Below are 26,664 nucleotides of genomic sequence, written 5' to 3' on the forward strand. Positions count from 1 at the left end.
ATTCGAAATATAAATTCAAATGTGACTCTAAGCAAAATCATAATTTTTATAATTAAATTGGATATCAGCAATAGAAATGAAACAATCCATGATCACATGATTGGTGGAATTGGTTTTAATCTCATTTTTTATACAATAAATATTTAAATTCCAATAATTATCTAAATTTAAAATACGTGTCTCTTTACAATTTTATTTTTATACCTCAATTTTTTCCATTTTGTCGCGAAATAATTTATTATGTATGTGCATATTTGAATGTTTAGCTTAACTTATATTTTTTCAATATTAGTCTTATGGGAGATATAAGGAGCTTAATAACAACGATGTCAATGATTCAAACTCGTCTATCCATTGCATTGTCCTTCCTGAAGGTTTACCACTGACCGTAGAAACCCAAATCTCAATAAAGAAACCATAGTTGCCTTCAATGGGCAATTTAGTAATTGAGAGAGGAGAAATGGGGAGGGTGAATAATATTAAGCCTTTTGTCATTTATAGTTTGTTTGTATGAATTTATTCTCATTTTATCCTTTACTATTGTTAAGTTGCACGAGTTTTAAACCAGCGAACATTTTGTTTTTAAACTGCTCTACATAAGTATGTTCAAATTGCTGACCTATTCGAGTCCATATTTTCTTAAGAAAACATTGGGTTAAATCATTATTATTATTTTTTGTTTTTTTAAGGAGTATAGCTACAGGATAAATTTGTGATCTGATCTTTGTGGGATTTACAAATTTCCGTATTACTGAAACAACAGTTTATTTGTTTGATATTTGAATTTGAGCAGTCAAAACTAAAGTATGCCTACCTTAAATAATTTTATATATTACTGTGTAAAAACGTACAATACAATTACATACATATATAGTAGATCTTATATACATTTCCTAAAACTTGTAAGCTTTATTTTAATATATTTTTACATGCACGTATGAAAATACATTTGACAATATAGCGAAATATTTAAATTTTTGTATGCACCACTTTTATTGCGACACAATGGGGCTTTTCTTATCAATATCGGCAATGTTCGCATTGTTTTGCGGCGCGCCACCATTGCCGGGACTGGCTGGAATGGTGCCAGCTCGGTCAATATTCCACGGATTTGAACCAGAGATAGGAGAATCGGCATGCCCGAATCCAGTGTGATTATCATGCTCAACAGCATTGGTACCGTCATATTGTGTATTCTCAAGGCGCGTTATAAGTCGCTCATCCTCTTCGCCGAATTCGCCGCCCATTAGCGTTGGCTCACCCACAACCATTACGTCCTGGGAGGAGAGGGAAAAGCTGGGGCCCGAGGGTGATCTTTTCTGATTTGTGACTGGCGGAGTATTGGAATTGTTGCCCCCTCCCGAATTCGAGCCTTTCCGTTTGCGCCGTTTATTTGGCGGTCGCTGCGGATCCTTTTTGCCGGGCGGTGCCACCATGCGTTGCCATTTCTGGAATAACGTTGTCTTTAGGCAATCTCGCGGGCTCAGTGCGTACGCCTTGTGGCGCGACATCAGCTCTTGCATGGGCTCAAGTATTACGCACAAACGAAGGTAATTTAGCGTAGAATTCGTTATGCCCGCTCTGGTTATATTCTTAGTTATTTGATCTAATAGCATGGGATCCGGCGGAAGCGATGTACCAATCACGGACCTTGGAATGAGTTCTCGATGTCCCTTAATGGTCATGTGCCATGACTTGATTCGCATGTAGTCGTCATACATGAATTCCAGAATCAGTCTTGCATCCGCACACACCTTTGTAAAAAATGGTTTACCGTGCTGAGTAATCACTGTACACTGATCACAGTCCAGGGTTATCGAGGTGTTGTGGAACGATTCCTTGGCGTGTTTCAGCTGGAAATACAAGTCGGACACACCTCCCTCGTAGATGCTGCGGAAAAAGCGTGGAATGAGTGTCCGCCCGATCGTGTACCGTTTGGGTCCATCTTCAAGGCAAAACAGGATGGTTAGCCGCGCATCGTCTTCAAAGAATTCAGTTGTGAACGAATCCCACCAGCAATTGTCACTCTCGTCGTTTCGCTGCTGGAGGCGTTTGTTGAGTTCGAATACCCGGTGCTCCGTATGACTGAAGTACGAGTTATGCCTCCGGAAACCTTGATCAATTCGCTCCATTTGTTGAGGTCCAGGGCCTCCCATCATTGGGTGATTGCCGCCGTGTCCAAATGGCGAGGCCGGTGGCATTGGATTGAATTGTCCACCAACACCAAATACAGCAGGCGATGAGAAATGACCGGCCTGTCCGCCGCCGCCACTATTAAAGGGCGTGCCCGAACTAGCCGGCCTACTGAATTGACCCAGACCAGACGAGGGCGATCCGAAAGGACCGCCTACAGGACCATTGAAATTGCCGGCTGATGACTGAGACTGCGGATAATTGCCAGGTATGTTCTGCGAGCCCACAGGTCCCGGTGTCGAGGAACCAGAGGGCGCCGGCGAAGAGGTATATTGAGGTGTATTCGATCCAGGTTGATTTGAGTTCTGAAAAACGATTGATTGATTACCCGCCGGAGATGACTGACCAGCCTGTGGATATGGATTGGCCCCAGAACTGTATGGCAGTCCACCGCCCTGGGCAAATCCACTTGGATTGCTGCCATCCGGATTGAGAGTCGACGAGTTCGAGGACGGCAACATGGATGCTCCTTCGGCAACAGCTTTCCAGCTGCCATCGTCTATATTTGATTGAGAAGTCATCGTATTGCCAGGATTTAAACCTCTACGATTCATCCCTACTGTTTTATTCTTTTACTGTCATGCGTTTCGGCCTGCAAATGTAAACATCAAACATTATTCGTATGCTCCGCAAACGTCAAAAAGCTTCGTGCATGTATGAATACGTATGTATGTATGCACATATGTATATACATACATACATATGCAGGTACATACAAGCTCTAAGAAAAACACATAAACATGCGAGTCGTGTTGAGTTAGCAGTTAAGCATTGCACGCTCTCAAGTCGTTTCTCATTTGCATTATTAAAAACTTCAATTTCATTTATTAACGCATACACACCTTCACAAAAGGCATACAATTTTTAAATTCTTTAAGCAGAAACACACACACTTATGTATCTACAATTCAGAAAATAGATGGACCGCTACTGATAACTTTTGTTATCGACTCTAGCTCTAGTTTGTTGGCAAGCATAAAGGCTGCTATACACGATGAGATATTGTGGCGAGTATAGAGAATAATAAACAAGTCCTAAAATGACAATATATTGATATACATACATATATACTATAAGTTGTATAATTTTTATGGTTAAAAAATTAAGGTACCTTTGGCATTGTATTGTTTTCAATTTATTGCTACTCGGTAAATGCTGAGTGTTTTAACGAAGTACTTTAAATGCAATCGGTAACCCAATTAACACAAAATTCGTAGAGTGATATTGGGGGAGGTAAATTTTAAATCTTAGATCTACTTCTATCTAGATCTAATATTGCTGGTATAAACAAGCGAAATCTATCAAAAGTTGGTAAAGCTTAAAATAAAAATATGTGGAAATTTACTCGATTAACATATTTAGCTCGATTATTTAACTAGTTCTTTTGACCGAACAAAGTTATCGTCCATCTCTAAATTCAATGTTGCTCCAACAATGTACTTGCACCGATTATTTTTAAATTAGAGTAAATCCGCATTCATGTATGTGTATATATACGTACATCAAGATTTTGACGAAGATTAAAGAAAACATTTACAAAATATTAGCAGATCAAGTAATACAACGTTTTAATTTAAATTCATTATATAACTACATATACAAAAACAATTAAATTGCACCTTGCGTCTATTTGTACACACACAAACACAGACACATCGGTATGTATGTACATACATATGTATATCCATCGTTGCGGGCACATGTGCAATTGCAATAAATGCATGAATATTTATGTATATGTATGTATATATAGTTGGTGCTATACCTACAATAAATTGGCATATGTTTATATACACATATGCTTATCGTGTTTTATTTAAGTATATACAGCACTGTTGCTCGTTCTTGTAAACGAAAGAATTTCAATGTACAAAAATACATCAAGTTTCAACATATTTTGACGAAGAGACGTACAGTTACTACTAAACGAATATAAAAGCCAACATATGGAAGGAAAAACACTCCAATCGTTCACCTTTTAAATATTGTTCCCATTAAGATAATATTTTACCGACTAAATAATTTTTTGTTGTTTTTTGTGTTGGGTAATTTCAGGAGCCTACTGATTGAGGAGCACAATATGTCCACAGAAAGTCTAAACCGCTTGAGTGACATTGAATTACACAAAAGGCTGATTGACAGCGGTTTCCCAAACATACCAGTGACTGAGACGACGCGAGCTCTTTTAATTAAAAAACTCAAGACGCATGCCAAAACCGAGAAGTTGCTGAAAAGAAAAAAAAGTAAACAACTTTGTACTCTACTCAAAGGATAATCAGGACCCTTATGTACAGACAACCGCCAATTTAAGCGTTACCGGAAATTCGTCTGACAATAACAATGACATTAAATTAAGCAGAAATAATCAAGGATCATTTTACAATCACCATTATATCGATGAATCTGATGCAAATATCCCACATAATATGATGACGACGCCGTCTTCTGCATCGAGAATGTATGCTCCCCCACCGGTCTTGGCATCCAATTACGATAATGACAATGAATGCGAGCCACCACCACACACATTGAATAATATGTCAAATAAATACCGCAAGCCTTGCTCTATGCCCTGCTCCAGCTCTAATTCAGGATCGCCATCTGTATCTGTGGATGCTCCCGGCCCATATGTGAACAAGTCTTCAAATGGAAAGCCTAATCTTTCAGAGGGCGGTGTTGTCAACAGATTGCTTAGTTTTCGTGATAGCACCATACAGAGGAAATTTGCATATTCTGTACATGTAGCAAAGTTGCCACCGCCTACCAGGAACGGCGGTAATAATATTAAAAGATTCATGATCTCTGATCTGAAAGCATTTTTTAGAAAACCCGATAGCAGTCAATACATAATACCGCAAGTTCTAATCGCCTTGTTTATTATATTTCTGTCAATAATTACGGTTTTGTATGTGGCTAAGAAATTCGACAAAAGCCCAATCGATCGTGCAGCTGTAAATTTTAAACTGTGCAGTAACAACAATGAAGGAATTCAATTGTCGACGGCCAACGAAAAAGTCACCTGCCTTGGTAATGAGCTATTAACCAGCGCTTTGGCTTTTAGTGAGGTGCTTTTTCAAGAACTTAACCAACGAGCACAGAGATTTCACTGCCAGCATGAAGATTTGTCACCCAATATTGAAGTGAATGAGTTTGTTCGCGAAATCACATCCAGAGGCAAGATGCCAAAAGCAAATATGCAAAGTAATCTCTTGGCTTCAGCATATCTTATCAGTCAGAATCCACAATGGATGATTCGGATGACAGACTCAGATCAAACATCTTTTGAGCTAATACAACCCAATTTGCCTCTCAAATGCATTATTGTAAAAAAAATTACGCGCTTTTTTACAGTCTTTGGATTAATTATCCTTGTTGTGTTGGGTATGCTTCTTGTCTATTTTGCAATAGCATTTTATCGGGCAAGGCAAAGAGAAAGCCTATGTGCAGCGGAACAATTGACCAAGGATATAATAAATGAATTAGTCTATCAAAGTTCGATATCAGAGACACCGGAGATAATTGTAAGTCAACTGCAGGAGAAGTTGATACCACCTAACAGGCGATCGAGATTGTTGTCCGCTTGGAATAGGGCTATCAAGATGCTGGAAACGACTGATAATCGTGTACATTTCGGTTTGATATTACGTGACGGCAAACAACTGCGCACCATCGCTTGGAGCCGTAAAGTGGATAAAAAGAATTTCGGTACAGTTAAAAAATGGCAGAGCCCGGCATTTGATAACTCGAACAAGATAGTTAACCCGCCAACACCTTGTTTAAAAATCAGACACATGTTCGACGCATCCGAGGTGGAACAGCCAAATTTGAAACAACTAATTGTCGAGTCAATTTTTGAAAAAGTCGGTCCCCGGTGTAAGATATGTGATGTCCAATTGGATACACAATCCTGCTGCGTATATATCCGATGCGACAGTGAAGCGGATGCTGGAATGATTCACAACGAGATCAACGGATGGTGGTTTGACAAACGATTGATATCAATAAAGTTCTTAAGATTGGAACGCTACCTGTGCCGGTTTCCAAAACCGTCCGGCGAACCAAAACCCTCATAATGCCTCAAGATGTAACCAAGACACACTCATAAAAACTAAAAAACAATTTTTTATCATGTAGTCAGATACTTAAATTATTAAATGCGAATTTCTATTTTACTTGTACATGAGTGTTGATTTTCATTTAAAAACTCTCCACCATTGATAACTCTGAAGAGTCAATGACACTTTCAATAGATTTAGTAGAAGTTTAATCATTAAGATCATTTAAGTGTCATTGGTCATTGTTTCAATTTTTATTGGGTCTTATAAATTTAAGTCATTATTTTGTTAAAGTACTGGATGATTGTGGGGTATCAATTTCCAAATGTTTAATAAGTCGGTATAATGCAGCAGCTTCCTTAATTTTGCTAAATCCCACACAAAACGCTTCGATTTCGATAAATAATTCCTAAAAAAGATGATATTTGAAATAAATAAAGTCAAAAGGAGTATGGATTAATGAATATAATATTTACCTTGACATTAACAATTTTGTTTCGAATTAAGGACTGTAAAAAAACGCAAACTAATCGTACCAGACGTGATTGCATGTATTTATCTTTAACAAGCCCCTCACAAGTTGATATACAATTACTGATATACAAATGGATAAATTCGGTAGGTAAAGGCCCTGACGTTGTAAGCCTTTAAAGTAAGGAGAATGAACAGTTAGTAGATCATTGATTTAAGTTGCCAGTGGGCATGGGAGTGCTACCTATTTACAACTTCCATGGAATGGAGCGTTATATCCATGTGTACCAATATGTTGAAATATTCGGTTATGTCGGTCGTTAGCATAAGTCTTAACAGTATTTCGATGGAAATAAGCGGATTATTTTCCACCAACTGGGGCAGCTGTCGGAAGGTAAAGAAGGAAGAGATTATAGTTGAGATTTCTCTGATATGATTTATTTATTATTATGCTCACCTTGGCTGGCGTCAATCCATATTGATGGGCAATGTTCCTATTTTGCTTCAGAAGATCATCAAAGAGAATCTGTTGATCGCTTAGACTTAGTGGCTGGAGAAAGGCTTGTTCAATCAGGTGTTTTGTGTTTGGTGTAACGTAGTTGGATTTATCATACAAAATGTTCAGGTTTTCATTGTTGCATTGATTAATCCACAACAATTCATCTTCAAAGTCCATAAGGGGTGGAGCAATTGACAAAAACATATTTGCGTCTACTTCTGTTTACAAATGAGAAATAATTTTAAGAAACTAGGTAAATGAGCTCCACAATTCCCCATTTGTAAATCAATTAGAGATGGGACTTTATGTGGTTTGTTTGATAGGCTCTAACAAAAATATCGATGAGATTTACTCCTACGCAAAGTTTTCTGTGTTGAAAAATGCACGATTTTGATTTGTTCAACACCGTCTCCGCTCTAATAAATAGCATAAGATCTTAGGCAGCTTAATTATTAATTTCTTTTGCCATTTGAAGCAACAATTAAGCTGTGGTCAATACGACGCCACCAAGGTAATTGTTGTATTTAATTATGGAGCGCTCTAAGAGTAGCGGCTCAAATAGGGGCCAAAAGAAAGTGCCGCTTGGTGGCGAACTCTTTGCATTGGGCACAAAAAGTGTTCGCGATGATTCAAAATCCAAAATTTTGCCCATTAAGACAACAATAACGGCTTCGTCGGATCGAAAGCGAGAAGCCTCATCTTCTATTGCTAATCCCAGTAAGCGCGTGAGGGTCAGCAGCCTGAAGGAAGCCGGCACAGACATCAGCAGCGGAAGCGGACACGAGTTATGGGAGCATATGGCTGTCGATTGTGATATGCCCAATTTAGTTGAGGGCATTTACACAGCCATCGAACAGAACGACAACGATTATGCTGTCCGACTGATCTGTGGGGTTGTCAAACACCTATCAACATCAACATCGTCATCAAATTCTTCTCGATCGAAGCTGGACAATGTCGCCATCCTGGCTCTTCTATATGTGGCAAAGGTCCAGCCGCATTTCTTCTCCAGCGATATTGTTGCATGCGCTCTCTTATCTTTTCTAAGACGGGAGGCGAATGTTAAAATGCGCTACAACATTAATCTGCACATTTTATTCGCTAATCTGCTGGCCAGAGGATTCGCAGACACATCACAGTGGCCAGATTTGTTGCTTCGCACGTATATCGAGGATGCTGTGAATGAAAGATTCTGGGCAGACAACGAGTTTTGCTCTCCTTTAGTAAAAAATATTTGCGCCGCTTTTAAGACTAGAATTCCTCATGTAAGTCTTCTTCGTTGGGATGCAAACACGGCATCTGGCTCTGGCACTGCAACTGGCCAGGGCTCCTCCCTTAGGGACAGAGAGAGTGTGATCATAGATGACGACTCGGGAGACAACTCCACACAAAGCCTCGATGCCAGTCCATTGCATGCCGGGGAACTAGAATCCGTTGCGGACTCAATATGCTCTGCCAAGCCCAGATTTACAGACAGCACGGTGCAAAAGCTTGTCAGTGATGCCATTCGAGATCAGTTGAATAAACGCCAACAGCAGGATAATTACACCAGAAATTTTCTTAAATTCTTATGTAGCACCTCGGGCATTCCTGAGGTTCGTTGCCTCAGCATCTCGCGCCTCGAACTATGGATCCACAATGGAAAACTTGTAAAATTTGCCCAACAACTGCTGTCTTACATATGCTTCAACATCAAGGGAAGGAGTACTCAGGACAATGAAGTGCTTTTGGTGTTGGTAAAAATGCGCTTGAAGACCAAACCATTGATAAATCATTACATGTCTTGTCTAAAGGAAATGATCTTGTTGCAGCCAGAGATATTGAGCACGGTAATGAAACTGGTTGTTCAAAATGAACTCTCAAATACCAGAAATCCCAACAATATGGGAATGTTGGGTAAGTTATCATTCTGTTTTGCATATACAAAATTTCACTAAAAATATGTATTTTTTTTTACTCAGCTACAATGTTTCAAACTTTGCCTGATCAATCTGCTGTAACTCTTGCGGAAATTTATCAAGAATTTCTTTTACAACGTGATGATTGCCTAAGAACTTTGCGTGTTTTTCTAAGAGAGCTCGTGCGAATGTTACGCTTTGATGTAAACCTTGTGAAATTTAGCAAAACATTTTTAAGCGAGCGAGAAGATCTAACACCTCAAGTTGAGCAATTTGATTTCAAGGAACGAATATTTCATTCAATGGTTGATATTGTTTGTCTCTGCATGTTCCTATCAGCCACTCCGCAGGCACGTGAAGCGAGTTTATCGCTGAAAACGAATCGCGATGTAAAGAACAATCAAGCTCTTTTGAAACTCTACAACCAAATGTCACAGATTCAATTGGATACGGTCTCATGGATGTATGAGACTGTGCCAAATGTGTTCAAAATTCCAGCGATTGAATATCATCAGGCTCTGCATAAATTACTTTTATTAGATAGTCCAGAGCAATATTCACGTTGCGATCAATGGCCATCGGAGCCTGAGCGAGGAGCTATATTAAGAATAATCTCCGAGACGCCCATTCATGAAGAGACTTTGCTGCGAATTATTTTAATTGGAATTACCAAGGATATTCCCTTTTCGATTGCCAACACATTTGATGTACTTTTAATGGTCATAAAGCGAGTTTCTGGAATGAAGGCGAACAATTTTCCCGCAGTTCAAGCAAATAAGTTTGATATAATTGATTTTCTATTCAGCATGTCGGAATACCATCATCCGGAAAACATTCGACTTCCATCCGATTATGAACCACCTAAACTTGCTATAATAGCATTTTATTGGAAGGCTTGGCTTATACTCCTTATGATATCGGCCCACAATCCATCAACATTCGGGGCTTTTTGTTGGGATCATTATCCCACAATGAAAATGCTAATAGAAATATGTATTACCAATCAATTCAGCTCGTCTACAACGCATAAGGATGAATTGCAGGTAAGATTTCTATAAGGTTGCAGATGAAAACAAATAACTTATCTAATATCTTTTCAGACCATAACTGTAGAACGCGACCATATACTGCAATTTGAAACCCATTTGGCAGCTCAAACCTCTCCGCATGCTGTTATTACCGAGGAGAATGCCATTCTAATTACGCAGCTCATGCTCATGGATCCTATGGGAAAACCGCGAAAAGTTCCAAATATGGTATTAGATCAACTGAAGTTTCTTAATCAAACTTATAAGTTGGGTCACTTGTTTTGTCGGTGTAGGAAACCAGATTTGCTTCTAGATATAATACAAAGGCAAGGTACTACACAATCTATGCCCTGGTTGTCCGATCTGGTACAGAATAGTGAGGGCGACTTTAGTCATCTTCCAGTTCAATGTCTATGCGAGTTTCTATTATTTAATGCACACGCCATAAACGAAGAGAATAGTCGCGATGCAGAGCTAGTGAATTTCCTGCGTAATCTTATATACGACGCAAGTCTTAATCATCAAATTGTTTGCGAGGTATTAGACTATATTTTCCGACGTCTATCCTCTACTGTAAAGCAGTCAAGAGTTGCAGCTTTGTCTGGTGTAAAAATACTTTTTAAACATTCTGGCGAATTCGAAAACGAATGGCTATTGAAATCTATTCAACAAATCCCTCACTTCTTGGAAGTCAAACCATTTATTATTCCCCAACTTAGGGCTGCATGTCAGGTGGAGAATTGTCCGGAACTTATTATGGCCTATATTCAGTTTATTACGGCCCATACTTTAAATGATCCAGTAAATGAGATGCTTGATCATGTGATAGATATGGCACAATTAATTGTAGAGCGTAGCACAATGTTTCAACACATTATAATCTCTCAGGAAGAGTATGAAACATCGCCAGATGAGAATCGGATTCAGACATTAAAATGTCTATTTGTAATGTTTAATAATTATATTATCAAATTGAGGGAATATCACGAGCCCTATGAATGGACCGAATATCCTGATTTATTGATGGTTCAATTTGAGGATGGTGTGCAACTTCCGTTGCATATCAATATAATTCACGCTTTTATTATATTGCTCACTTACTCGAACAGTAACATGCCCGAATCTATTCCGATTCTCGATTATTGGTTTCCACAGGGACGGCCAGCTCCCGTGGCGTTTCTACCTAGCATGCCGCAGGAGCAAATGCAGCTTTTACCCGATTGGTTGAAGCTTAAAATGATTCGTTCTTCAGTTGATAGGCTAATCGAAGCCGCATTAAACGATCTAAATCCCGATCAGATTGTTCTTTTCGTCCAAAATTTTGGAACTCCAGTCAACTCCATGTCAAAGCTATTAGCTATGCTAGACACTGCGGTTCTCGAGCAATTCGATTTAGTCAAAAATGCAATACTTAATAAAGCCTATCTAGCCCAACTTATTGAAATACAGCAGTCGCGCGGTGCTAAAAATGGTCATTACACTGTGCAGGCTCTTGATTTGCATTCCCATTCACAAACTGTTCCAGACCTACCCAAAATTGATGTACAAATTTTGGAAAATGTTGAAATAGATGACTTTGACATAGATTATGTTAGCCCCAAAGATAATGAATCAAGTAGAAAGGAAATTGTGAAGAATGTACTTACGAAAACAGACCAGCAAATCGTTTCGAGAAATGAATATAGCAATTTAGTTCATAATCTTCTGGATGTTGTGGTCGATCCACGACATGCAAAACATGGCCTATTAGCTTCAATTACTGAAATCGTTAATCAATCAGCCTCTATTTCTGATAGAAAGAGTGGAAATGACTTCGACAAAACTTTTAAGATGAGCCAACGTGCATGCACGTTCTTCAGAACGTTCTTAAGTTGTAAACTAAATGTTGATAATTATGGTTCCATTGAGAGCGCTTTTAGGAAACATTTCAATTTATCGAAGCAAAATCATACCAACTTAGATTCCCTTTACACAGAATTATATCTAGATAGTTTGATTTATATGCTCAGAAGTTCGCAGCAAATTCATATACCAACATTTAAGGCACATAGCTCTTTCGCCGAAAGAAAGAGAATTATTAAGAAAATTATTCAAGGCTTCGACCATATCAATGGTCAATATATAAAGAGTGAAGATGACAATAGTCAGCAACTTTTTCACAATGGTCTATTCATTGATTGGCTAGCAGAGGCCGATCCTGAAATTGTTTCTACGCAACTTTTAAAAGAAAGATTCCTGTTCTCGAAATCCTGTAGTGAATTTCGTTTCTATCTGCTATCGCTTATCAATCATCAGACTAATTGGACTACTATTGAACGTATTGCAGAGAATCTGTTTCAGGAATTCCACGGGGATTATGATTACACTACAGTTCTTAACTACTTTGAGGCATTGACCACAAATCCAAAACTATGGAAGGGCAGAGAGAAATACATGTCCAAAAATGTTGACACAGAGGCATTCTTCTTACTTGAGCCATCTGAACTGAAACCCTTTGCGCATTTCATCTTGCACGAAGGTGTTTCCGAGATAAAAGCTAATAGCAGCACAAACTATGATTTCAAATTGTGTTCGAGAATGAATCTCTTGTTTAAGTTGACAGAAAAACGTAAAGGCCATATGGTTCAAATGGTGGAGTACGTTGAAAATAGTTCAGTATCGGATTCTTTAAAACTTCAAGTATTGCAACAGTTGTACATTATGTATCCGCGCATCAAGTTCTTAACACATTCGAAGGCTGGCGAACAAACCTACAAATTACAAACACTAAAAGGATGTCAAGCCGATAAGGTATCAAACAATTTAATAACCTGTTTAGGTAGTTTAGTGGCAAAGAAAGATTTTGAAACCCTCTCCACAGATACTGAGTTGTTACTTAGAAAATTGGCTGCCTCCCATCCATTACTTTTCCTTCGACAATTGAGTGTACTTTCCTCTGTTATGCAGGGCAGAGCACAAAATAGCATGAAAGCACTTCGGGAAGAACATCATTTCCATCGGTTTATTCAAATTCTAAGAACATTGGAACTTTTGCAGCCTACGATTTTCGAAGACGCCTACAAAACTGATGTTCAAACAACACTTTCGTGTTACTTTAATTTTTTCAAACATCATAGCTCAGTGAAAGAGGCCATTCAGATGTTAAGCAAATTCGTTCAGCTATTGCAGTCATATATAAATTATAATCCGGTAAGTGCCTTATCGTTTATCGAGCAATACGTCGGAATCTTAATGGAATTGGCAGCCAAGTACACCTCGTTAGAGAAACTACAAGTTTTAGTGCAAGCCGTCGCCTTGCTGCAGCATAAATCGAATGCACCCTATGAGCTTGATGATGAGGAAGTTAAGTACGAGTATGATTTAGATGAGCATGTAGAAACAAAGCCTCCCAATAATATCAAGCCTGAGGTTGAAGCTATTGAAGCAAATTCAAATGCAGTTCCAGTTGACGTCGGTGTAAGGGGTTCCGGCTCCGGCGCAGTTCTTACCATGGGCTCTTATAGTCGTTTGAATTTCAATGATATTTCTCCACATTTTCTTGACTTGATTAAAATTATTAAGCAGTCGGATGCTGAAGATGTTGTTTTGGGACCATTGCAGGAATTGGAGTGTCTCACTTCGAAACGATTTGTATTCATCAATGAGTTATTTGAACGCCTATTAAGTTTAATTTTCTCTCCTAGCGCGCAAATCCGTTCGATAGCTTTTATCATATTAATAAGACATTTAAAGCACAATCCGGGAAATGCCGACATTAATTTGTGCACCCTAAATGCATACATGCAATGTCTAAGAGATGAGAATTCATCTGTAGCGGCAACTGCAATTGATAATTTACCAGAGATATCTGTTTTACTGCAAGAGCATGCTATTGAAATTTTATCGGTAGCCTTTTCCCTTGGCTTAAAATCTTGCCTTAATACTGGTTTTCAAATACGAAAGGTTTTGCAAACATTGGTGGTTCAGCATGGTTATTAGAGTTATTAGTTAAGCTCGTATTATTTATAAGCCAGAAAAATTTCTTATTTTATTTTATTACTAATAATATATTTAATTAAGGCATCTAGATATAATCTTAAACAAGTGTGTATATGAATATTTTTAATAAAACTAAACTTATCTAAACTTCATATCGGATCGACTTGATATGTGAATAATGTTATGCTCACAGCGGGGAAAAAACAATTAACAATTAAAACCCTAAATAATGAATTAAAACGATTTCTTTTAAGTTAAATTAAAAAAGTGAGGCCTAGGCTTAGGATCTAAAACTCAGATCCTTTAAAAAAGTGAATGATAGAACGAATTTCTAAAATATGTATGTACATATGTATGTATTCAATCATAAAGGACATTGAAACTTTCTAGCAGAGTGGATGTTGGATCAGATGGTGAATAAAAAATTAAAACATTTCGAGTAGTGCGGGAAGTTGCTATTAATTAAAGTATTTATTGACAAACGTCTCAAGACGCTTGAAGCCACCATATAATGTCAGTCGTTCTAGAAATCAAAATATATGTACATAATTCTGAAAAATAGTTGGAGCCTTTTGGCTTTTATTTTCTTTAAAAAACATTACAAAGTGGCTTGTGTTTGATATTTCATCAAATTTAAAATAAGAAATTATTGAAAAGTTGAATAGTCATCATTTCCGCTAACCTCTAGTTGTTAAAACTCACCAGATCTAGTGGTAAAACAGCTAAATTGGTAGCACTAGTCAACCTGAAAGAAAACGTAAACAATCGATTTTTCGTACACATTAAGTTTGCAACACAACATAACAATGTCAGCTCAAAAGAAAATTGCTGAAGCAGAGGATTTAGTAAGACAGGCTGAGAAAAGGTACACGTATTTCCATTTTAGACCGCATGCCCTAAAAATAATAAAAATTTACTTGTGTGTTTTTTAGCTTGAAGACATCACTCTTAAAATGGGTACCAGATTATGATAGCGCAGCTGATGAATACTCCAAAGCTGGTATGAATACACACATATTTAAAAAATATCTTTTTAATATAACTCAGAATTATTTATAAGTTTGCACATTTGTATGAACACGATGTAAAATCAAACTTAAATTTTTAAATTTTGGAAAAAAGTTAATGATTGTTAACAATTGATAATGAATCATCCTTTCACACAGAAATTACACATACGCATATTAAACTCAAGTTAAACAAAATGACACCTTGTTTTAAACGAGAGACCTCAAATAATAATTTTACAGATTTAAAGCTTGTGTTTTGTTTTTATACTATGCACAATAATTTGAAATAAAAAACTTATTTTCTCACAATATTCAAGGCATTATAATTAAATTAGCATACTGATGTTTTTTTATTAAAACTTACCATCATATCAAATTTCACATAAATTATATATACATTTATAAAGATATAAGTCTATAAAATTGTTGGCTGGTGACGGAGAAGATGAGAATAGAGAAGGATTTTATTTGCACAGATACGTAAATTTTTGTTGACAATTGTAATTTTTGAATTTTACTGACAGAAAACCGTTTTGAAATTTGTTACTGAATTTTAATTTACATTACAAAGGATATTGTTAAATTTTTGCAAATCTTCAAAAAGCAACTCATCAAAATGCACTATATAGATATTTACGACATATGTATGTATGTATGTATATGTACATTTCACTTTACTTTCAGCTACTGCATACCGAATAGCAAAATCTTACGATAAAAGCAAGGATTGTTTTTTAAAAGCTATAGACAGCTATAAAAACAACAAATCTTGGTTCCATGCTGCAAAATGCTATGAACAGGTATGCAAAAATACACATAATTTATACAAGTTTTTTAAAAATGATACACAAAGTATAAAGCTAATCCTTGATATTTGGTTGACCTTTGCAGATTATCTTGCTTTCAAAAGATGCTGACAAACTGACAGAAGTGGAGGAATATGTTAACAAAGCTTGCAGTCTGTATCAGCAGCATGGATCTCCTGAAGCTGCAGCATCCGCCTTGGACAAAGCTGCTAAATTAACTATGCAAAAGCATCCAGAAATGGCGCTTCGATTCTATCAACATGCTGGCGAAGTGATAATGGTAAATAATTGACATTAAAAAACTTAAATCGAATATGTAGTTATAAAATATGTTATTAAAGATTGAGGACTCCACACGACAAGCAGCCGAATACGCGTCTAAAGTATCTAGAATTTTGGTCAAGTTGAAACGGTAAGTGCTGTAATAAAACATATTAAGCACTTATTAATTATATTACATGTGTTTTTTTTTCTTTTAGTTACGAGGAGGCTACACAAGCTCTGAAAAGGGAAATTGGATTAAATCAGCAAACTGAGTCTTATGGCCAAATTGGTCGCTTGGTTGTTGCATTGGTGTTGGTACAATTAGGTATTGGTGATTCAGTGGAAGCTGAAAAATCCTTTAAAGAATGGGGCAATTATTGTGAAGCCGAAGAAGTAATGACGCTTCAAACACTTTTGCAAGCTTTTGATGATGAAGATCCCGAACTAGCAGCAAAAATGCTAGCATCACCTTTTATACGACACATGGATGTCGAATATGCCATTTTAGCCAAAAGCATTCCATTGCCACAAGGCATTCAGCTGGAAAGCAAATCAGGAAACACTGAAAATAATGTATGTAAAAAAGTAGGTGGGAATTGGAATTCTTTAAATAACGTCTTCTCTTTCTACTTTCATAGGCCGTCAAAGACAACGATGATGAAGGATTATGCTAAATTATCGAGATATTCCTTTTTCGTCAACACAAATTTATATTACTCGTTATTCTGCAAAATTTTAAACTAATAATCATCAAAAATTAAATTGTTATTAAACTCTTGCTTCAAAATAAAATAGATCAATTACCGAACTTAACTCTTTGAACTATCTTGTATCTTATAAAAAAGTAATTCATTAATCCTTTGACAATCTTTCACATTGATGTGTAAAAATGTGTCGCATTATCTGTATCTAAATTTTATTTATATTTTATACAATACCTTACCCTCTTTACCTGATTTGTGACTTGAAACTAAAATATTTATTCATAACGCCCAAGATTATTTAACGAAATACATGCTTATTTTTCTTCGAATATACATACATATACATGTCAAATCCTCGTCTTTAGATATCGAATTGGTGTAATTATGATTGCCAAACATTCATTTACATACATAGTTACATAAGCATAAATGGATGCTAAACACAATACTCGGTATACAATTGCAAGTGTATATTTTTATGGTTTACCCGAGAACAACATTCCTAAAAGGACGATGCCACCCTCAAAAATATTAAATATTCAAATGCGTTTTTTGGATAAGTTTAGTCATATCGTGTTTTTTATATACAATTTCAATCTATTTCAATAGCAAGCACTGTTTATATTTACCGCACATTTTCTAATAGTATCCCAAAGGGACAATATTTTTTTTTTTCTAATACAATGTAACGTCTTAAAATTAAAGGGCAAAATTGTATAAAGGAGCAGGTTGAATCGATTAAAAATAAGTTTGTAAATAGTTAAACTTTACTTGGTTTTCTTCTTATACAGGAAAAATATTTAGGTATGCATGTAACATATATGCCGCCGCCGCACAAAATCGATTCCCGAAGCATGTTCAAGTGTTATTTTTGGCTCCAATGAACCTTGTCCAAGTCTTTTATGATAATGACAGGATTTCACTTTCCATCCATTGCGGAGATGTGATCTGGAAGTTCATTCCGCGCAAATCTCTCCCACATTCGTGAGAAAAGTTTTTCTAAACCTTTGGCATATTGTGAGCAATCAAACAATGGACTGTCAACACGCGCTTTCCACACTTTAGCTCTGAGAGCTTTCAAATGTTCCCTCTCTGTTCCCAGACGAATGGCGATGTCTTGATATTCTTCGCGAGTGCGCGCAATTAGCTCCGGGCATCCAAGTGTTGCCAATTGTGAAGCAGCCACTCTTTAATACGAATAAATATTTCGTTAAAACATAAACCAAAGAGATCAATCCTAAAACAAAACATACCTTGAAGCTAAGGTCTCGCCCGGAAGGGTAACAACCGGAGTGCCGGTCCACAAAACGTCCATAGAAGTTGTATGCCCATTACATAATGGAGTGTCAAGACATATATCAGCTAATTGTCCACGACGCACATGCTCCTCTTTAGCAGCGACATTTGAAAATATTATTCGATCAGGGGAAATGCCTAAAGACAAGGAAATAATTAACAATTAATTTTACATGCCTTATAATGATCCTTACCCAGATCGCTGACAGATTTTTTAATATTCTGTTCGCCTACTGCTGGGAAACGCAGCAGCCATAAGACCGATTTAGGCACATTTTTTAGAATTACTACCCACGATTGCAGGGTTTGTGGGTCAATTTTATAAAGTTGATTGAAATTGCAATAGACAATAGCATCATCTGGCAACATGTATTGACGACGTGTTGTTATCACGATATTCTGGGGCACTTCCTCGCCGGTGGCGGCCTTATTATTGGTTTGTGTTGTGGCCAAGCCATTCTGAACGACCACACCGTTTAGGGAAGTTTGCACCTGACCAGTTGCAATCATTGACACAATTTGTGTAGTGCTAGGTAGCTCAGCCACCTTATGTGTGATTTCAACTGGTTTTTGTGCATTGACTACCTCTTTGATTTCCTTCACTTCGGTTGTCTCGACAAGTGGCGATAGATCTGTGGCATTTATAACTGCCACATTGTCGGCAACAGTCGATTGCTGCTTATCGCAAACAATAATTCGCTCCTTGAGATGGGGGAACATCTGCTTGTGATCACCAATAAAATATGTGTAAGGCATATACGATAGCTTCTCACTGTATTGATAAGCCAGCTCCTTGGGACTAGTGACTGCATCAGTTATAATATAATCCATGAAACTGGCGCCACTTGTGCCTGGATATCCAAGCCACATTACTTGAATTGGTGCTGGCCGAAGAGCGAAAATCTCATTCCTTGCTCCCTTGGTGTAGCCATTCATATTGACCAAAATGTGTATACCATCATTATAGATTTTGTCGGCTGCTTTTCCGTTACACGGGATTTGTGATAGATCCACAAAGTGCTCTGCTTCACGGCTAATCTTGTACCGGAAAGTTGTCCCATCGTCAGGACTTAGGGCATAGCAGAAGATCTCTACTTTTATGCGATCATGTAATCCGGGCACAGATTGCATTAAATGTGAGGTAGGATGATTTCCAAAATCAGAGCTTAAGTATCCAATGCGCAATCGGCCGTCGTTGGGCAGCTCTCTTGGAAAATTGTACGGCTGTTTGTGTAGAACGTGTACTTTTTCCAAGCATAAATTGGCGTGTCTCGCCGCTATAGCCTTTCGGTATTCATGTGTTAATGGATACAGCATTGAATGATGAGGATGCACAGATGGCAATCTGTTCTTTTCCAACTGCTCAGCCACAATGCTAACCAGTTTTTTCATTCGTACATCATAGTCGGTCCAATCACAAACAATCTGCAAGCAATGGGCCAAATTGCAATAGGCATCGGGAAAATCTGGCTTCAATTTTAGAGCAGTGCGATAAGACTGAATGGCTTCAGGAATATTTCCTGAATCCTTGTGGATGCTTGCCAAGTTGCTGTGTGCATCGGCAAATGCAGGATTTATTTGGATTGCACGGGTATAGCATTGCAGGGCACCACTAACATCTTGCAGCTCCTTAAGTGTATTTCCCATGTTGGAATATGCATCTGCAAATGTTGGCTGAATTCGAATCGCTTCCTTATAATGGTTTAATGCATCCTTTAATTTTCCCTGCTGCTGCAAAACAGATGCTAGATTCGAATGGGCAGCCGCAAAATCTGGAAAGACTTCCAACGCCTTAAGATAAAGTCGAGTGGCTTCCTCAATGTAACCCTGCTCTCGCTTAATGTTGGCCAAATTATTCAAAGAATCCGCATGATTTGAACACAGTCTCAGCGCAGTATTATAACATTCTTCGGCTTCCTTAACCTAAACAGTAATAGTTATTGAAAATCCGACTCAGATGAAGATTGCAATTTGATAATTTCCATACCTGCCCCTTCTCTTTGAGAGCATTTGCCAGATTACAATAAGCATCGGGAAAGTTGGGCTGCAGTTCGATGGCCCGTCTATATGTGTCAATGGCCAAATCAATGAGACCCTGCTCATAGTATACGCAAGCGAGATTTCCATGGACAACGGCATTGTTGGGGGATAGATTTAATGCGCGTAAATAGGCAGCAACAGCTCTGTGAAATAAAACACATTCTCAAATTTGTTAATAAACATTGAAAAATCATTTAATTTTCCTTAAATTGGTTTCCCAAGGTTATTTACTGGACTACATAAAAATGGATGACGCATAGCCTATATGTAACAGCTAAATGAGTTGGCCAAGTTCCTTTACGAATATTTACCGTCTCCAAAGGATCCTTATTTGATTAATTATTCGAAGCAAATAACGATTACCATTATTGGCATTATCTAAAATTCGTTGAGAATCTACATTCAACTGATCTTGACATCGAATGCGGACTATTGTATAAATAACGATACATTGACAATCCATGATGTTCTAAATATATACTTGACATTGATATTTCAGTTTAAGGTAATGAGAATTTTCTCTTGATCATGACTTTCTCCTCCACATAAATATATATTTTTAAATTAAAATGTTAATAAAAATTTATAGAAATAGGAAAACTTTAATATTAGCGCCAGCGCGCACACACACACAACAAATAGATATTGTAGAAGTAATTTTGTGTGTTTTTTATGCCTCGAAAGCAAATATGTAAGTGTTCCTACTATTCCTATATGTATAACCTTGGCTGACGCAAATATAAACGAATGCCCGCATACAGAGACAAAACTCATATGAATAGCCAAACAAAATGATTTTCATATTTTCATCTACTCTACAGAGTATATCGGGTAGAACGTAAACGATGTCCATATGTATGTATATACGCGTAAATGTGTGATTCGGTTTTTTTGGTCTTTGGCAAAATTATACGTTTAGTTTTGGTTTGTCGCACGATAAAAGAAAACTTGAATTTTTAGTGAGCAATATTAAAACACAATATTATAGTAATGTCATTAAAAATAGCTGTGTCAATAAATGTGAAAAAAACTAATTTGCACCTTTATGGGAATTTTATAATGTATTTTGCTTATTTTGCATAATTGACCTCTAATTAAATTAAATTACTTTGTTGTTTAAGGTATTATAAATTCGATAATCGCGAATTAACACGCTTGAGATTTGAAGATCAAAGCGTTGGCGATTTAATTTAAAACAGAAATATGAAGAGACAGCACATTTTTACGGAAAATACGGAAATGTCCTGTTTTTTTTTTTTGGTCTGAGTGAAACACATTAAGTTGCTGGACATCTCTTATTGTTAGATAAGCGGCATAAGGAACCAATTAATTATTGATCAATTTGTTCTGAACTAAAGGTGTTCTATGTTAAGATAGTGCTACCCAAATGTACTAGTAATTTAGTCTAACTTATAGCAATAAGTAAATATATAAGGGATAAGGTATTATAACTTTAAAAGTTATACGTCGTTTTAATGCTTAGATTAGATCACACTGGTAAATTTTGCAAGATATCGTTACCCTTCAAATGAGTCAAAGTTAAACAATTTCTTATTATATATTATACCTACTTTTTGATATGTTATCAGTTAGAGAATATGTGCAGTGAATTGCGATCAGTCTTTGTGTTGTTTTTACAAAAGATATGAGAGCAATTTATAGAACATATTCTCTACTAGTTTCCGAAGTTTCTGTGGTTATAGATGAAGTTAAAAGATATTTTCTATTTCTTTTATTATACCAACCTTCCAATTTGTAAAAACATTTCCTGGCAATACTTATATTTGGTCGAGTTAGAGAAAAAATGGCTACAACTTAAATTTATCAAACACAATCAAAAATTTCAAATTTTTTTCGTGTCAAATAGCCTGATTTTGGTTTCTGAAAACTTCATTCGCGTAAACAATCGTGAAACTTATTTAAAACATAGAAGACCCCTAAAAACATAGTATAGTTTGCCTCATAATTGAACAAACAGTATTTCAACATTTGATAAAAATTCAGATTCGAATCAAATTTACATATATTTTGTATTCTACTAACCTGTCAAATATTCTGGCCTCTTTTAGGACATTTCCTAAATTTATATAGGCATCTAAAAAGTTCGGATCAAGGGTCACGGCCTTCTCAAAGTGGTGTATAGCCAACCAAATTTCTCCCTGTGCATTAAAAACGCATCCCAAATTACTCCATGCCACTGCAAAGTTGGGGCATGTTTCAATAGCCTTAAGATAGCAAGCCTGGAAAAAAAAATTATGATTAATAAAGGCTACAAAGGCTTCAACTTTTGTCATTGATGTATTACATACTTTAGCTTCTTCCAAGCGGCCAAGAGCTTTTAAAAGGTTTCCCAAATCACTTCGCACACAATACAAATCCTAAAAGAAAAGATTTTCGTCAGAAAAAGTGTAAAAATGGAAATGATATTGGCAGACTTACGGGATTATATTGTAAAGCTGTGATATATGCTTGCACTGCGGCCTCCATATCCCGCGCAGCCACTAAAGCTGCGGCCAAGTTAATGTATCCATCTATAAAGTCGGGCTTTAGGCGCACAGCTCGGCGGTAGTTGTCCAAAGCTTCCTGAAGCTGTCCTCGTTCCTTGAAAACATTTCCTAAGTTGCTGAAAGAAGCATTACGTTTAAATACATTGGCTCCTAGACGGTTAATTTAATAGCAAGTAGAATAGTTTTACTTAATACGATGGATAAGTGGCAAAAAAGTACGTTTTACATTTTTAACCCCGACAATAAATCTTTAATATTGGAGTAACGTTACAGTTTTCGTTGCTACAATATTGTACCCAAAAATTTGTGGGACGCAACAACAATGTATGCGGGGACTATAATACTTTTCTGTCGGCGATAACTCCATTTTGAGCGCCAATATTAATCGATGAACTTTTTACAAGAAATGTTAACATTAAATAAATATATCAAAACTGCTTTCCATTAGTGGGAAAAAACTGAAAATACTTTTTTGGTCTACTCAATCAAATTTTTAAAATTTTTTCTAGTTCTATATAGTATGTACCTCCAAGCCTCCTTTGTCTTATTTTCCGCTCTTGAGCTATTTTGAGATCCAATGATCTTGAAAAATTCAACCTCTGCTTCTATTTTCAGTCAAAAATGGGTTAAGATTGTTTTGCAACTCTCGGATATATTGTACACCCTTCTTTCGTGGCGATACAAACAGGAGACTCAACCATCGAGCTGGAGAAAAAGCCCCCCAAACCATTAAATTTCCACCTCAGAAATTTCACTATTAAATTCCGAATATTCCTAAATGTCTTTGGTTTGATACTTCAATTAAAGATTCGCAAGTGCTAAATTTTAAAAATAATGATTAGCTTCAGTCCTTATGTAATATCGTTTACCTGTAAGCTTCTGCAAGTACAGGATTTTGCTTTATTGCCAACGTAGAAAACTGTGCGGATTTATCAAGGCGTCTGCATTGAAAATGAATGGAGGATAGCAGCAAGAGGACACCAGTGTTGGTGCTATCTTGGCGCCATAACTGCATGCAATGTTTTTCGGCATTCTCATAGTCGACAGCTTGGTATTCCCTGTGAGCCAGCTCTAGTAAGCCTGGAAGAGAAGAAACGGAAATAAAATAATGAATCTGGTGGTAGATGCTACAACATTTAACTTCCAACAGTTATTCTCGGGGGCGTGTCAATAATGAGGGTTGTTTGCCCATTACCACATTTTTGCTTAGTTATGTATGCAATTATATTGATCCTTAAGATATTTATAAACTCAATATAAATCAAATATATTTAATTTTCAGAATACTTCATGAATTGATTACGTCTGCCTCTTATCTATTTCCTTACTGTAAACGGGCGTTCAATTACCAATTTAAAAAATATGTATGTATACATTTTTTAATATGAATTTACATTATAAATATCGGAAAATTATTAAAATACATGAAATTGATTTATACACACAATAATATACATAGACTGCCCACCAATATATACATAGATAGATTCGTATACAGACATACACATACATATATACATAATTATGCATACATTGGCATCGGCTTGAAGGAATTTTCCATTGTGTTGTACTTGGATAATAGGCACTAATACACATGCGTGTTCCTATTCACGTGTACCCCATTGAACACATATGTATGTATACATATATATATATTCTCGCTTGTATGTGTGTGTATGTGTCCCAAGCAAAGTGGTGTGTGTGTATAAAAGCTACAAATCTGTTGTGATGCGTATTCTTACCGACAGACGATAGAGATTGAGGTTGGTGTTCATTTAATTTTCCAACTGCATTGTTGTTAGGCACAAGAGCTTGCTGCTGCAGCAAGGAATGTGCCTGCGCCGAGGATTGCTGCTGCGTTTGTTGACCCTGTCCTTGAGAGTGCATGTTTCACCGTTTCGTTCTACATATATGTCCGCAGATGCCAATTTTGTCTAAAATCAATAAGTAAACTTCGGTCAGTCGTAACACCTCACACATATTACACTGTCATACCTTGCAAAAGAAATGCTTGTCTTCAACGAACTGGAAGTATATCGCAATTTTTTATTAGACATTAACTAATATTAATCAAATCAGTACACTTTCTGATAAATAAAATTTTCACTCAGCTGGCACACTAGGGTTGCAAAACAATCGATGGTCCGTCCACCGATAGTATCTTTTCGATTTTCGATAGGTTTTGCTCCGAAATGTCGATTAACCGATAGGTTTTGCTCCGGAATGTCGATTAACCGATAGTTTTTGCTCCGATAATCTCGATTAACCGATAGGTTTTGCTCCGGACCACCTTAAATGAAGGTTGCCACACCGATAGATTCGATGTCGCCCAACACAATTGGAGAGCAGTAAGGAACATGGAATCGGAACGGATTAAGTAGTAGTAGTATACTTACTTATATATGTACCTAAATACATACATATGTATATTTACATATTTATATATTAATAAATAGGCAAATATCAAAAAAATCTAACTAAATATTTTTATTGTACTTAAACATACTTATATCATTTGGATTGCCATCAGCTGTTTAATTACAACGAGTCACATTTAATAAATTTATGCCGGATTACAGATTAAATTAAAAGAGTTTGTGGTTGGAGGAACTTGGATGGATTATTCCTATGTCAAAAATTTATCTAAAGCCCGTTACGTTATCATACCAATATTTAGTAAAATGGCATAAATACCCGTAGCCTTTTCTCTTAGACTTTCTTAAGATTTTCTAAGCATGCATGGGTAGCTCCTGCCTTTCTGGCTTCTGCTCCAAACCCTTTGATGGCATCGGAAATCATACAGGTTTAACTCAACCTCAACCAAAAAAAAAACCTTGGCTCTAGAAGTTTAACATACTTTAACATAATTAAGTCGGTGCAGGAAATTTTTTAATCAAAAGGTTGTCTATTACTAAAAATTTTATTTGAAAAGAAATTACCAATAAAAGTGGGTGGCATTTATGTTACATAAAAAACGACTACATTTAATTTGAAAAAATTAAAATTTTTTTGTCATCCATATATGTACATAGAACTATCATCTATGCAGCGATCACAGCTTCCCTAGTCAATCAGAACTCTTTTGGCATTAGAACATCAAAGCAAGAACATTATATTATTTTTATGGTAATTTGATATTGCTGATTCCTCATACTAGTTTTTCTAGATTCACTCTAGTTTCCGAGATATTTAAAATACAGAATTGTTCAAAATCTGAATTTGTTAAAAAATTGTTTCAAATAGTTAAGTTAAAGTTACATTACAATTTGCAACTACATACATATGTAGGTGTGGAGAAAATTTTTCCAAATTAAAATGTGTTATTCGTTACTGCCTTGTTTTTACTTTTCAACTTGCAGAAACATGTATTTAATAATATCCTTTTAAAAAAGGGTATGAGGTCTTTGCGGCAAAATTGCTAAATCTATTCCTTGATCAGCCACTATGTTAATAAAGAACACAAATATGAATCATAATTTATGCTCATTTCTTTAAAATAACAATGAAATTCCTCTCATAGTTTTTTTTTTAAAAAAAAGTTCAGAACGTGCAAGAAAATCATTAAGCATTTAGTATTTTTTAAGATCAAGGATCTGATTGCTTTAATGTCACGTAAAAGTATTCATCCGAAACAGTCATTTATTAATCGGAATGGGATAATTACTTTATGTATTACGCGAAGTGTTTTTTAAATTGCAACTTTAGAAGCAGTGGGAAAATTAATGGCCGGACAGAATGTTCTCAAATTTCAATATGATCGAAACTTTTAAATCATTCCATTTAAATTGTAATTCAGTCCTGTAAACTGTTGTCTCGACTATATAATACTCTCTAGAAACAGAAAATGACCTGCGGTTGAGCCTCCCGCTGAATTGTTGGTCTCTTAATATCAGATCCAGATGAAGCAGGTTCCTT

At 36.5% G+C, this 26,664-nt stretch overlaps 6 protein-coding genes across 7 annotated transcripts; 3 read left to right on the top strand and 3 right to left on the bottom strand.

Moving 5' to 3' along the window:
• Positions 1-748: 748 nt before the first annotated feature.
• Chi (LIM domain-binding protein 2 Chi) lies at positions 749-3,169 on the bottom strand. Its single transcript, XM_068290801.1, has 2 exons — positions 3,036-3,169; positions 749-2,785 (listed from the first exon to the last, which is right to left on the bottom strand). Exon 2 carries the CDS (start codon positions 2,745-2,747, stop codon positions 993-995), a length of 1,755 nt encoding a protein of 584 aa, XP_068146902.1. The 5' UTR covers positions 2,748-2,785; positions 3,036-3,169; the 3' UTR covers positions 749-992.
• Positions 3,170-3,804: 635 nt separating this feature from the next.
• Positions 3,805-6,371, top strand: MAN1 (LEM domain-containing inner nuclear membrane protein MAN1). Its single transcript, XM_068290327.1, is given in 3 exon segments — positions 3,805-3,932; positions 4,249-4,432; positions 4,434-6,371. Coding segments are annotated over 3 exon segments (2,025 nt in total). The 5' UTR covers positions 3,805-3,924; the 3' UTR covers positions 6,267-6,371.
• Positions 6,372-6,478: 107 nt separating this feature from the next.
• Not11 (CCR4-NOT transcription complex subunit 11) lies at positions 6,479-7,512 on the bottom strand. The gene is made up of 4 exons (XM_068290328.1): positions 7,177-7,512; positions 6,964-7,103; positions 6,725-6,893; positions 6,479-6,657 (listed from the first exon to the last, which is right to left on the bottom strand). Exons 1-4 carry the CDS (start codon positions 7,420-7,422, stop codon positions 6,529-6,531), a joined length of 684 nt encoding a protein of 227 aa, XP_068146429.1. The 5' UTR covers positions 7,423-7,512; the 3' UTR covers positions 6,479-6,528.
• Positions 7,513-7,616: 104 nt separating this feature from the next.
• On the top strand, positions 7,617-14,274 carry IntS1 (integrator complex subunit 1). Its single transcript, XM_068290114.1, has 3 exons — positions 7,617-9,114; positions 9,180-10,159; positions 10,217-14,274. Exons 1-3 carry the CDS (start codon positions 7,749-7,751, stop codon positions 14,120-14,122), a joined length of 6,252 nt encoding a protein of 2,083 aa, XP_068146215.1. The 5' UTR covers positions 7,617-7,748; the 3' UTR covers positions 14,123-14,274.
• A 592-nt stretch (positions 14,275-14,866) lies between these two features.
• gammaSnap1 (gamma Soluble NSF attachment protein 1) lies at positions 14,867-17,010 on the top strand. The gene is made up of 7 exons (XM_068292019.1): positions 14,867-14,987; positions 15,055-15,122; positions 15,817-15,932; positions 16,024-16,218; positions 16,280-16,350; positions 16,418-16,775; positions 16,841-17,010. Exons 1-7 carry the CDS (start codon positions 14,929-14,931, stop codon positions 16,874-16,876), a joined length of 903 nt encoding a protein of 300 aa, XP_068148120.1. The 5' UTR covers positions 14,867-14,928; the 3' UTR covers positions 16,877-17,010.
• A 440-nt stretch (positions 17,011-17,450) lies between these two features.
• Positions 17,451-24,891, bottom strand: sxc (O-linked N-acetylglucosamine (GlcNAc) transferase sxc). 2 transcript variants are annotated; one of them, XM_068292014.1, is made up of 10 exons: positions 24,745-24,891; positions 24,492-24,683; positions 23,619-23,829; positions 22,682-22,865; positions 22,552-22,620; positions 22,286-22,482; positions 20,190-20,385; positions 18,397-20,125; positions 18,160-18,340; positions 17,451-18,093 (listed from the first exon to the last, which is right to left on the bottom strand). In XM_068292014.1, exons 2-10 carry the CDS (start codon positions 24,634-24,636, stop codon positions 17,826-17,828), a joined length of 3,180 nt encoding a protein of 1,059 aa, XP_068148115.1. In that variant the 5' UTR covers positions 24,637-24,683; positions 24,745-24,891; the 3' UTR covers positions 17,451-17,825. The 2 variants fall into 2 exon arrangements, with proteins under 2 accessions (XP_068148115.1, XP_068148116.1); XM_068292015.1 differs by lacking the exons at positions 23,619-23,829; positions 24,492-24,683; positions 24,745-24,891 and adding an exon at positions 23,094-23,215.
• Positions 24,892-26,664: the final 1,773 nt, after the last annotated feature.

Source organism: Drosophila tropicalis, unplaced genomic scaffold, assembly GCF_018151085.1.
Source record: "Drosophila tropicalis isolate 14030-0801.00 unplaced genomic scaffold, ASM1815108v1 contig_593, whole genome shotgun sequence".
NCBI classification, from domain to species: domain Eukaryota; kingdom Metazoa; phylum Arthropoda; class Insecta; order Diptera; family Drosophilidae; genus Drosophila; species Drosophila tropicalis.

Coding starts and splice junctions, on each gene's coding strand:
- Chi (XM_068290801.1), bottom strand. CDS start 2,747: ATGAATCGTAGAGGTTTAAATCCTGGCAATACGATGACTTCTCAATCA.
- Not11 (XM_068290328.1), bottom strand. CDS start 7,422: ATGTTTTTGTCAATTGCTCCACCCCTTATGGACTTTGAAGATGAATTG. Junction 6,894..6,963: donor TCCATGGAAGTTGTAAATAG/GTAGCACTCCCA, acceptor CTTACTTTAAAG/GCTTACAACGTCAGGGCCTT. Junction 6,658..6,724: donor ACAAAATTGTTAATGTCAAG/GTAAATATTATA, acceptor CATCTTTTTTAG/GAATTATTTATCGAAATCGA.
- IntS1 (XM_068290114.1), top strand. CDS start 7,749: ATGGAGCGCTCTAAGAGTAGCGGCTCAAATAGGGGCCAAAAGAAAGTG. Junction 9,115..9,179: donor CAACAATATGGGAATGTTGG/GTAAGTTATCAT, acceptor TTTTTTACTCAG/CTACAATGTTTCAAACTTTG. Junction 10,160..10,216: donor CGCATAAGGATGAATTGCAG/GTAAGATTTCTA, acceptor ATATCTTTTCAG/ACCATAACTGTAGAACGCGA.
- gammaSnap1 (XM_068292019.1), top strand. CDS start 14,929: ATGTCAGCTCAAAAGAAAATTGCTGAAGCAGAGGATTTAGTAAGACAG. Junction 14,988..15,054: donor GTAAGACAGGCTGAGAAAAG/GTACACGTATTT, acceptor TGTGTTTTTTAG/CTTGAAGACATCACTCTTAA. Junction 16,219..16,279: donor ATGCTGGCGAAGTGATAATG/GTAAATAATTGA, acceptor ATGTTATTAAAG/ATTGAGGACTCCACACGACA.
- sxc (XM_068292014.1), bottom strand. CDS start 24,636: ATGCACTCTCAAGGACAGGGTCAACAAACGCAGCAGCAATCCTCGGCG. Junction 23,830..24,491: donor TCAATCTCTATCGTCTGTCG/GTAAGAATACGC, acceptor CTTCTCTTCCAG/GCTTACTAGAGCTGGCTCAC. Junction 18,341..18,396: donor AAAATCTGTCAGCGATCTGG/GTAAGGATCATT, acceptor CCTTGTCTTTAG/GCATTTCCCCTGATCGAATA.